At 33.9% G+C, this 12,561-nt stretch overlaps 1 protein-coding gene across 2 annotated transcripts; it reads right to left on the bottom strand.

Annotated features, from left to right (window-relative positions):
- Positions 1-3,344: 3,344 nt before the first annotated feature.
- LOC127158489 (tumor necrosis factor receptor superfamily member 14-like) lies at positions 3,345-11,959 on the bottom strand. 2 transcript variants are annotated; one of them, XM_051101588.1, is made up of 8 exons: positions 11,316-11,959; positions 6,949-7,287; positions 6,090-6,215; positions 5,767-5,922; positions 5,525-5,612; positions 4,999-5,450; positions 4,847-4,883; positions 3,345-4,642 (listed from the first exon to the last, which is right to left on the bottom strand). In XM_051101588.1, the coding sequence occupies exons 2-6, from the start codon at positions 7,070-7,072 to the stop codon at positions 5,126-5,128; spliced, it is 819 nt and encodes a 272-aa protein (XP_050957545.1). In that variant the 5' UTR covers positions 7,073-7,287; positions 11,316-11,959; the 3' UTR covers positions 3,345-4,642; positions 4,847-4,883; positions 4,999-5,125. The 2 variants fall into 2 exon arrangements, with proteins under 2 accessions (XP_050957545.1, XP_050957544.1); XM_051101587.1 differs by having other exon boundaries at positions 4,847-5,450.
- Positions 11,960-12,561: the final 602 nt, after the last annotated feature.

Genomic DNA, 12,561 nt, shown 5'->3' with positions numbered 1-12,561 from the left:
GCCCCAGAGACGGATCCACATTAAAGACCACATCACCTAGACGGCTGTCGGCACAAGACCACGGGAACTTTGGCCAGAGGAGAACTGGCCCCCCGACTGGCCTGGTTTCTCCCAAGGGTTTTTTTCTCCATTTGTCACCGATGGAGTTTTGGTTCCTTGCCGCTGTCGCCTCTGGCTTGCTTAGTTGGGGACACTTTCTCTTAACACAATATTGCATTTTATTTTATTGTTTTTGATTAACTACCTTTACCTATAATGTGAGTGTTTAATGTTGCCTTTGGTTTGCCTTGATGTACTGTTTCCTATTTAATACTGTACAGCCGCCTTGTCACAATTCTGTATTGTTAAAGGCGGTATATAAATAAAGGTGACTTGACTTGACTTGACTTGACTTATATGAATGTTGTGTTTATTCAGTTAAAAGTTAATTCTGAAGCTTAAGTTTGTTTAGTCATTCCACTTGCTGTGCTATAGCCACTAATTTTAGTAATATCTTGTGATTAAAAGTACCTTTTGTTTTTCAAAGGTATAATAAAGCAAGTTTTGAAGTTACACTGCATTGTGTTACATTTTTAATGTTTGTGCATTGTACTAAAACATGTTTTTTAGCAAATCAATTAAATATCTAGGAAAATAATTTCACCTTTTTTATTAGTACATTTCTCAGTATAACATACAGAAAAAAAAAAAACATTAATTAACTGTTAATTCTTTTGACAGCAATTTACTGTTAATGTAGAAAATAACAGCTTCATGCTGTATTTTCAAAAACAGCAACAAACTGTAAATTTCAACAACAGCAAGACACTGTTAATTTAACAGTAACTTGCTGGCAACCGTGCTGCCAGTTACTTACTGTTTTTTAATGGGACAATTTTTAACAGTGTGGGTTAAAAAGCTTCATAGATGTTATGGTTTGACCCACTCAAAATATCCACCCTAGAGTACAATAAGTATTATCCTTGAGTACATTTATTCAGAACTACAGGTGCATCTAAAAAAATTAGAATATCATGAAAAAGTTAATTTTTTGTTTGTAGCTTATTAAAAAACTGAAACTTTCGTATATTCTAGATTCATTACATGTAAAGTAAAACATTTCAAAAGTTTTTTTTTTGTTTTAATTTTGATGATTAGAGCTTACAGTTCATGAAAATAAAAAAAAACCTAGTATCTCAAAATATTTGAATATTTACTAAGATCAATCAAAAAATGGATTTGCAAAACAGAAAAGTTCAAGTTCTTTAAAGTATGTTCATTTATGCATTCAATACTTGGTCGGCAGCACATACTACAGCAAATTACTTGCTCCTAGCACAAGTGACAGCATGAGTAAGGAGTGGCGTGGAAGCAATCAGCCTGTGGCACTGCTGAGGCACTATTGAACCTTCAGCTCGCCTGTATATTGTTAGATCGACTGTTTCTCATCTTATTCTTGAAAATATCCCATTCTCAATGGGGTTCAGGTCAGGCATGTTGGCTGGCCAATCAAGCACAGTAATATCATGGTCAGCAAACCACTTGGAAGTGGTCTTTGCACTGTAGGCAGGTGCTAAAGTCCTGCTGGAAAAGGAAATCAGCATCTCCATAAAGCTTGTCAGCAGATGGAAGCATAAAGAGCTCCAAAATCTCCTGGTAGACGGCTGCATTGACTTTGGACTTGATACAACACAACAGACCAACACTAGCAGACGTCACGGCACCCCAAATCATCACTGACTGCAGAAACTTCACACTGGACTTCAAGCAGCTTGGATTCTGTGCCTCTCCAGCCTTCCTCCAGACTCTGGGACCATGATTTCAACATGAAATGCAAAATTTACTTTTATCTGAAAAGAGGACTTTGGACCACTGAGCAACAGTCAAGTTCATTTTCTTATTAGCCCAGATAAGATGCTTCTGACATTGTTTCTATTTCAGAAGTTTCTTGGTAGCCCTTCTCCTGAAGATGTCTGAGCATGGTGACTCTTGATGTGTTGACTCCGGCTTCAGTCCACTCCTTGTGAAGCTCTCCCAAGTGTTTGAATCGGCTTTGCTTGACTATTCTCAAGCTTGCGGTCATCCCTTTTGCATGTGCACCTTTCCCTACCCAATTTCTTCCTTCCAGTCAACTTTGCATTTAATATGCTTTGATACAGCACTCTGTAAACAGCCACTCCTTTTAGTAATGACCTTCTGTGACTTACCCTCTTTGTGGAGGGTGTCAATGATTGTCTTCTGGACCATTGCCAAGTCAGCAGTCTTCCCCATTAGTGTGATTTCAAAGAACAAGAGATACCCGGAATTTATACTGTAGGGATGGACATTTAATGAAACTCAAATGTAAATATTCTAATATTTTCAGATACTGTATTTTTGACTTTCATGAGCTGTAAGCTCTAATCATCAAAATTAAAACAAAAAAACTTTTGAAATGTTTCACTTTACATGTAATAAATCTAGAATATATGAAAGTTTCAGTGTTTGAAATAAGTTACAAACAAAAATTTTGTTCCCACTTTTTCACTATATTCTAATTTTTTGAGATGCACTTGTATGTACAAATGGATATGTCATGCCTATGTATTGCCTTCGTGCGTTATTCTTTTCTCCCCATGTGCTCCCAGTGACCTAGTTTGTGCCTTGCCTGATTGTCCCAATTGATTCACCTGTGTTTAGTAATTACCTCATTGAGTTTAGTATTTAAAGTGTTGTCTGTTCCGTGATTCCCTTGGCTGGGGTTGAATGTCTTCATGTGATGTGCTACATGTGTCTCCTGCCTGCCTGTTTTTCCCCTTGGATGTTTATTAAAGGCTGTTGTTTGTGATTATCCTTGTTTCCTCACTCCTCACAGTAACAAATTGCAAAACAAAACAAAACTCCTGACAGTTGCAAATTGTGTTCTGAAATGTTGTAGTTCAAGTTTTTTGCAGTATATCAAAATGAACTGGGGCTGTACTGACAAAACATCAAGGCTAAAAGTAGCTACTTACCTGCTGATTCAGAAAACAAAATTCTTAAAAATAATGGGTGCGTCAATCCTAATTTTTGTTTAAAACATTTTGTTTTTGTTGACATTGTTTAAATGTTCAAGTGACATCAGTTAATTTAATTAAGCCCTTCCCCACAACAACTTGAACACATTAAACTGCAGTAAACTGCAATGGATTGCCTACATTTTGTCCTGTGTTCTAACAATATGTAAATGGTGTTGGATGGAGAGAAAAATAGAAAGGCATATTTTTGGGATGTTATGATTGTCCAGTGAGACTGTCCTGCTCACACCCTCTGCATTTAGTTACAAGCTAACACTCAAGAACACTATGTTCAGATGAGAACAAAAAAAAAAGAACAAGAAATCAACATTGATACTGCACACGTTTATTTGAGTGGTGTAAAAATATGTTTATCAACATCATATTTGGCATTGTCCCAGCCAGTGAATGCAATCATTGAATCCATTTACCAACATGAGAGAGTAATAAAAGCAATGGGATGTTTCTCACATCTCCAAACCTATCTGTTGAGAAGGCAACAGTATTGAATAATGCATGAGAAACCTTGTGATTGTGAATGGCTGAAAAAAAAAAAACAGTGCAATTCTTTGCACAGTGGAAAGTATCCCCTTGTATATATTGCATCAGAGTTATGCAGTAGGTGTTAATCAGTGTTTTGCTTAGACAGATGGACACATTAGCTTGATTTATTACCTTTTGAACATGCTTCAGCTCTTCAAACATTGCTTACTTAGTCTGTCAGCTAGTAAGTTTCAGGATACATTTTACATAAACCTGCTGGTCTGTTATCTTAAGTGATCCTGAACTAATCTGTTTACATAATTGCTTACACATGTAAATTTCAGAAATTACAAGCCAGATTATGGTGCTAGAGATGTTATTTTTAATCATGTAGACAGAAATAGCGATATAGAAATAGCAATGTATGCATAGCAATGTCTCTTTTCTTAATTAAGACAAAAGTTTAATGAAGATATCATGATTAAGAAATACAAAGTATTTCACACAAAATACTCACTCTGGACGGAAACAACACCAAAACACTGCTAGATTTGCAAAAGAGTTAATTATGTGCAAAGCATCTGGTCCACGTTGACCACTTTGATCAATATGTCTGTATTAACATTGTAGCGCCAACATAAACACTGTTTACTAAAATGAAAAAAAGCAGAGTTTGTTATAAAATAGTTTCAATGTTATGGATGCCTGAATAAAATATTAAATAACAAAAATACACAAACATTTAGTTGTGCAAAAGTAGCTGGACATAGCGATGTATACAAAATGATTAATGCAGATATATAATTTAGGGTTTTGTTATATTGGTGCTACATATTCTTTTTGAGGCATGGTACACATAAGTACAAGTAATTCAGGTTTCATTTTAACATCATAAAGTAATAAAGTAAATAATCTCATTTACATCCATAACATTCATAATAGAAGAGTCATTTGCGGTTTTGTTGTTTTTGTTTCAAGAACTGTTTTTTCCTGCAAGCACTGGACTTCAGGCACATCAGGAATGTCTTCAAGCTGTCTGCACACATTTAGGCTAGAATCAGTCATTTCTGTTGGGTTGCTCAGGTTCCTTAGTGTAACTTGTTCTTCCAAAGTGTCTGGCTCAACATTTATCCTGCCACCAACAACTGAAAACACAAGAATAAATATGAAACAAACATGATATATGTTTAACACAGCTTTCCAACAGTCAAACCAAAGGAGACCAAAATATAATCATGCAGCTCAGCACAATTAATATTTATTATTTTATTTATGCAACTTAAATTTCTCATTGTGTACAAAAGCTGATTCACTCTATGAGTGAAAAATGTTTTATGATTTACTCTTACCTGGTAGACTGATTTTTTCATCTAGTTTTTTTGTTTCCTATAAAAGAAGAACAAAAGTCTGACATTTCTGTAAATAACACTGTAAATATTTTATTTTTTCCTTTCTCTTCCATGACAATTTTTACATTATAAAGCAACAAACTTTCATGTACCTGTATCCCTGTATAAAGAAAAGGAAAAGAAATAAAAATAAAAATATTAATAATGTAACCCTGTTTAAGTCACCATGTTTTGCTAACTGCACCAATATCTTGTGTATATGAATGATTTGTGTCTCAATTATTTGCCTTTATTACAGTTTTGTATATCTGTTCCAGGTAATTTTAATAGTTGATGAATCTTCATAGAAAAATCTATAATAGGATAAATAACTATATATCTCATAAAAACTAAAGGAACTGAAAATATCTTACCTGAACTACTAGATTGCTTCCTCTTCAAAATATGTTTAATTGCGAAAACACTTATTACTACTATACTAAATGATATTAAAGCAACTACAACACTAAGAGCAATGGTTGTTGTAGGAGCAGAGGAATTTCCACATTCACTGTCTGATGAATGTGTTCCTGGATTTGTTTCAGTAAGTCCCATGGCCTCACATCTGTGAATAATATCCAGGATCAGATGGAAAATGATGACCAACAGCACACATCAACAGCATAAGTCAGAACTCACTTTGTGTGTGGTAAACAGGATGAGAAAGATCCATCTGAATATGTGTCACCTGTACAGTCAGCACACACAGTATCTGTAGAGCCAGTACCTGCAGAGACAGTCAGCATATGAATGACACAAACAGTCACTGTTGTGTTTGTCTTGTCTAAAACTCTCTTCTGTTGCCACTATAGCACAGATAATAATAAAGAGTACTTCATCCACTCCCCATGTTTATTTATAAAAGAGGTTTCATCATTTACCTGCTTGTTTGATATACTGTCCAGGTCTACATTCAGAGTGTGGCACAGCTAAAATGCAGCTGCCTTTCTTTTTGTCAACACAGTAGAATCTCTCCATTGGCCCACAAACAGTATCTGATGACCGAGTACATGCTTTACTCAGTCTTAAACCTTGGCCTAAGTTGGAAATGAGTCGGTAGAAACTATTATGCATTGTGTTACTTGTTTTTAGCAGATACCTTTATAGTTGCATCTGAAGCAACTTATACTACATTAAATTAATGGACTTTTTTTTTTTTTTTTCCAGATGAACAGGTGTAAAGGTGAAATACTCAAATACTCACCTGCATCACACACAGTACAGGAGAAGCATTTCATGAAACCATTTGGCTCATCAATAAAAGTGAATTCAGGACATGGAACACAAGTTGTGCTGGTGTCATCTGTGCAGTGCCAAAATACACGGTTTCCTAAAAATGAACAATGTTTGTACTATTTTAAGGAGAAGTATTTCAAAGTTCTTGCCATAGTTAATTTGTTTTCAGTTAACTGCACTTTTGTGGCTTTAGGCAATATTTTAACAAGCAAATTCTTTTATGCTGAATAAAGTCAGATTACCTTTACTATTGATCTAATATTTAAAGGTACACTATGTAACTTTTTTGTCCAAAATCAACTAAAGGTAAATAATTAGTGAATACATTGTGAATCTATCTTCCGAAACATGTTTTATATGTATTATAAACTCAAATCTAATTGCTTGTTTCATCACAGGGCGACAAGAAAAATCAACATACTCACTTTACAACATACAAACTCACTTTGTCAGTCATAATGCGCTGTAAGATTCCTGTGACAAGGAATTTTTCATCCAAAATAATTTAAAACAACCGCATTACCCACTCAGACTTACCCACTTCACTGACATCTTTTTTAGATTTCAGTGTTTACATAGATGCCATGAACCAGAGTTGAAGTACAACCAAAAAAAAAATTATCTTCCGCAAGAAACATGCAGTTTTTAATAATTAACTGCTAGAGGGACAAAAGTTGCATAGTGTACCTTTAACAGATATGTATTTGTAACAACAAACAACAAAAACCCAACAATAATCATAAAGAGTACTGACAAAAAAAAACTATAAATATTTAAAATATAATATTTGTATGTCATGTACATAAGATAGGCATTTTCGGTCTTACCAGGAGCACACATTGGGCAGCATTGCTTTTCTATTTTATATTCAGCATGAGAACATCCAGAAGAAACACATTTATATGCAAGAGGGATAATTATAAGAAAAACCATAATCTGGAAAATGAACATGGCCACATAAATCTTAGTGGAGTTTCAGCACTGAGGAAACATTTGTCACATGTCATGTTGTGCTACTAGTACACATCAGTCACATCACATTACATGGTCTGATGGGTGACTTAATTTTTTATTATTTTTTTTTAAACTGAGACAAAGTCACTGCAGTTCAAGATTCTTCAAATCTCAGATCACATTTGCAGAAGGTTCTTATAGGCATATCCATTCTGTTGAAAGCAAAAAAAAGGAAGCAAATAAATAAATGATCAGCTCAATAAAAAATATATCTAGGCTACACATTTGAATATTTTGTCAAATGGAGACTTCTACTGCATGAAATGAATTTGAAAAATGTTTTTATGTAACTATAATCTGCTTTTTAACTAAGGAGCCAAGCTGCTGTTTAAAGATTATAAATGTACATGGCAAGCAAATGTTGCATACCTAAAACAACACTCATTTTGAGGATGCATATTTTACTGCATCCTGTGCTTATGTCTGTGATCTTTCAACATATTGTCTTAATTTGTATTATATAATCATTTTACACTACACATTTACACATTTTACACAATTTTTTTCTTTAAATTGGAACTTTTGTCATTACTTTTAAATTTATCATCAAATATTTGTCAAAGTGGTCTTGTGACCCTGTATCTAAGATGCACTTTCACTGCATCTCATGTTCTCATAGTCTAAGCATATCATTGAATACTGTTCAGGCTCCACATCAATGTCAGTAGCCTAGGCGGTAAGCAGATGAACTGCATACATTTAATAACCATGTGATCAATAATAAAAAAATTGGTTTAATAATAATATTTACAGTACTCAGTAACAATCTAATATATTTACAGTACATGTAAAACCACATGCACATTAGCTGATTTACAAAGCTTATTGTAGCATCACTTCCATATAGAACTGAATATGAATGATCTAAAGATCCTCAAATGCAAACTGGGTGTTTTGCTTAAGAGAGCAATCATTCATTTGTGTTGTGTTTTACTTTATTTTATATTCATGTATACTCTTTTTATTCATTCATTCATTCCTTTAGTATCATTTATCATTTAATCGTATTATTGTTCTATTTAATCATATAATCATTTATAATAATCATTAGGCCTATAGCCATTTATATACTCATTTCATTGATTTATTAATTGATTAGTCATTTGTTTTACTGTATATCATTGTTCTTTATATTATTTTTCCATTGTTGTTTAGTCTTATGATGTGTGGTTTCAAGGGATGTTTGTCTTTATGAATAGGATACGAGGGAAATTCAAGGTTTATAGGGTGTTGTTGTGAGCGCTGCTAATGCCAAGTGTAGGATTTGAAGCCCGATTTGCAAGTCAACTGTGATCGGGGAAAATAAATCAGCGAGTGATCGGGAAATGGCGGAAGGCGGAAATGAACAAAAATCCGTGCAAGGGAGATAGTGAAGTCTAGTGGGTCTATCGTTTAGTCAGACTGAAATCTCTGTAGTAATGAATATTTCTATGAACGTGGAGGCAGAAATGACGCTGCTCCGATTTGATTGTTATTTTAGCAATAGTAGGAGGATCCTTTAACAATAATAATACACAAAGCCGCGGTTCAGAAAAACACGGTCAAGCCAGCTGCGATTTATTTTAGCGTGCGCTCATATTATAATAATTACGGTACAGACACAGAGAGAACGCGCTTTCAGAGCGCTTTTCTTGAAAAGCCCAGCGCGATTGTGATGTGATATAAAAAGGTGTCATGTTTCGAGACTGGTGTGTTGTACTTTTTGTTTTCCTTATTGTTTATAGGTGCGATGTCTTTGACACTTGTCTTTCTTTGAATAATGTTTTCTGTATATTTCTTCTTTTACAGTCATTGTAAATTTAGTTGCGTTTACAGATAAATCATATGCAAATGGAAGACAAAATAAATTATATACTCATTTTAAATCCCTCAGTTGTGTATTCATTTGTCACTGTTCTATAATTTCTGTTATTTTTGAGTGCATTCATTAGGTGTAATGTCTGCACTGAAAGTAAATAGCAAAATAAGTTTACAATAGGTTTAAAAGTCAGAATCAGTAATCAATAATTATCATAAAGATGACATCAAGAATAATGACATTATTACACTTCAGAGGCCTATACAGACGTCATTTCTAATAAGTTGAAAAAAATAACGGCCAATTCTCATAGGGGACGTCCCATACTATATGCACACCTCATATGAAACTATTTTACTGCAGCATTTTGGAGATATGAGACATTGTAACTCTTTAGAGGGCTATAAAGACCCCATTTCTAATAAGTAGAAAAAATTAATGATCAGTTCTTATTCAGGACGTCCCATACTATATACACACCACATATGAAACTATTTTACTGCAGCATTTTTGAGATATGGGACATTATTACATTTTAAAGGGGTATAAAGACCCCATTTCTAATAAGTAGAAAAAAAACAACCACCAGTTCTTATTCAGGACGTCCCATACTATATACACACCACACATGAAACCATTTTACTGCAGCATTTTTGAGATATGGGAGATAATTACATTTTAGAGGGGTATAAAGACCCCATTTCTAATAAGTAGAAAAAAAACAATGGTCAGTTCTTATACGGGACGTCCCATACTATACTTACACCTCATATCAAACCATTTTACTGCAGTGTTTTGGACATACGGGACATTATTACACTTTAAAGGCCTATAAAGACCCCATTTCTAATAAGTAGAAAAAAACAATAGTCAGTTCCTATACGGGACGTCCCATACTATACTTACACCTCATATCAAACCATTTTACTGCAGTGTTTTGGACATACGGGACATTATTACACTTTAAAGGCCTATAAAGACCCCATTTCTAATAAGTAGAAAAAAACAATGGTCAGTTCTTATATGGGACGTCTCACACTATAACCACACCTCATATCAGCGTTTTGGAGATATGGGACATTGTTAAAATTTAGCGGCCTATAAACCCCAAATTTCTAATACGTAGTACAAAATAATGACCAATTCTCATAGGGGACGTCTCACACTATATCCACACCTCATATCAAACCATTTTACTGCAGTGTTTTGGAGATATAGGACATTATTACACTTCAGAGCCCTATACAGACCTAATTTCTAGTAGGTTGAAAAATATAATGGCCAATTCTTATAGGGGACATCCCACACTATATGCACACATTATCTCAAACTATTTCACTGCAGCGTTTTATAGATATGTGACATTATTACCCTTAAAATGCCTTATTAAAAATGGGGTCTTTATACCCCTCTAAAGTGTAATAATGTCCCATATCTCATAAATGCTGCAGTAAAATAGTTTCATGTGTGGTGTGTGTATAGTATGGGACGTCCTGAATAAGAACTGGTGGTTGTTTTTTTCTGCTTATTAGAAATGGGGTTTTTATACCCCACTAAAATGTAATAATGCCCCATATCTCAAAAATGCTGCAGTAAAATAGTTTCATATGTGGTGTGCGTATAGTATGGGATGTCCTGAATTAGAATTGATCATTGTTTTTTTTCTACTTATTAGAAATGGGGTCTTTATACCCCTCTAAAGTGCAGTAATATCTTATATCTCAAAAAAGTATATATATATTTTTAATTCATATAATGGGTGCACATTAACTTCAAAACATTCATTGAAGAATAACTGTTACTTTTGAACAGTAAAACGAATTAAAAATCAGTTCTCGTATTTAGAAAGACTAAATACGTTATTTTGTCTGTTTTCTACGAATTCTGCTGTAACTCATCTACATAAAACACTTATTTGAAAGGTGAATATTTAAAAAAATATTGTAACAGACAACCGTCAAAGTCACAAATAAATAACACGGATATTAAAGCAGAAATGCAAATAAATAAGCAAGTAAAAATTCACTAGCATTTTGTATTATCTCTCAGTCCTGGGCGTCTAAATGAAAAGCGCTCTGCAAGCGCGTTCTCTCTGTGTTGTTCCTGAAACTACCGTAATCACTGCAATATGCGCGCACTGGCTCAAGCATTGCTACGCCACTGCTTACAAATGGTAACTAGTCTTAACTTTGAAGATAATGGATTTAAAAACGGGTATACTACCACAGCAACCATAATTTAAATAAAAGACATTTGTTCTACAGCCTGTTTGACGACCGCCTTAACAAAACAAACAACAAACATGTCTTTAAGCTATAGTATATTTATCATTTCATACTGCAAATCACTGTTGCTTTATAAAAGAGTAATACAGCTACTTACCAGCGGATGTAGTTTGATTTCACATATATAATTCGCAAAAAGTCTGTAGACGCTTGCTTCGTCGTAATTCAGCTTTTGCTTTCAGTTCATTGGAGTGCTTATGTCATGTTCTAAGCAGGGTTGCCAGTAGCTCCGGCAAAAGAGTTCATAAGTAAATTACATAAATTGCAATGTTAAGTGGCGAAATGCAAAAGAAATATAGGCTAAGGACCGCTCCATCCTGGACAGCTGCTGCCTTTAAAGCGTCATGAACCCCCAAACTACCTTTTCTATTATTTATTATCAGAGGTGTTGGTGTTGCACATTAAAGAAGACATTATTAGCAGTCGTTAATTTTGAGCTTTTTTTTGCCCTTTTTTCGTCTTCCGGGTTGAAATTATTTTTACATGTTGAATAATTTGTACTACATCTTAATTCAGTTGAGTATTCCAGTAATTAATGGCTCTAGCTGAAAAGACTGATCATTCAAATGTTGTAGGCCCACGCCTAAACTGTACAACAGTCTCCTCTATAAGTGCTCTTGTTGCTCTGCCATTATTGTCCTTCTACATTATAAACATGGCATCATAGGGGAGGTGCACAACCAAAACTTAAAAATCAAGCATCAACCAGATGTTTAATATAATCAAAACTCAATAAATTATGTTTTTGAACCATGTTGCAATAATGATAACTATATCTGATAAAAAAAAAAAGAGATGCAATGTAAAGAGATGCAATTGATTTTAAAACTGCTGTGCTTGCTTGTGACCAACTAGTAAAACAACATGTAATATGAGAAAAACATTATGAAAAGTGTTGCTGCCTCTATTGTTAGGTATATTCTTATATGCCTGAAGTTAGCCAAATTAAATGTAATATTATTGACTACCTTTTTGGCATGCTTTTGAAATGATTTAAAAAATTACTCCTATATGTTTAAAATCAGAAACAATCTTGAGCTTTGCTCCTTTAACAAATAATAGAGTAATCACTGTTGGTTTTTGTGAAAAGAACATACAATTTTGCAGTTTTGCAGATGTCAACTATACTCTTCAGTTAAGAGATTAATTAAATGGGTTAGGACAAGCTAAAATATCTGTGTATGTTTTGTAAAAATGCAGTATCTAATCCATATACTTCCTTCCCTTTAAAGCTCTAAAAAACATATAATACTTATAACTTAAGATTTGGATATTTCATATATTCTCAAAGTTGGTTTATTTTGATTGATTGGACTACACACAATATCTTTAGATGAGAAGCT

The sequence above is a fragment of the Labeo rohita genome, unplaced genomic scaffold (genome assembly GCF_022985175.1).
Source record: "Labeo rohita strain BAU-BD-2019 unplaced genomic scaffold, IGBB_LRoh.1.0 scaffold_1518, whole genome shotgun sequence".
In the NCBI taxonomy this organism is placed as follows: domain Eukaryota; kingdom Metazoa; phylum Chordata; class Actinopteri; order Cypriniformes; family Cyprinidae; genus Labeo; species Labeo rohita.
Note: the sequence above shows the minus strand (reverse complement) of the source record. Positions and strands in the feature narration are given on the sequence as shown.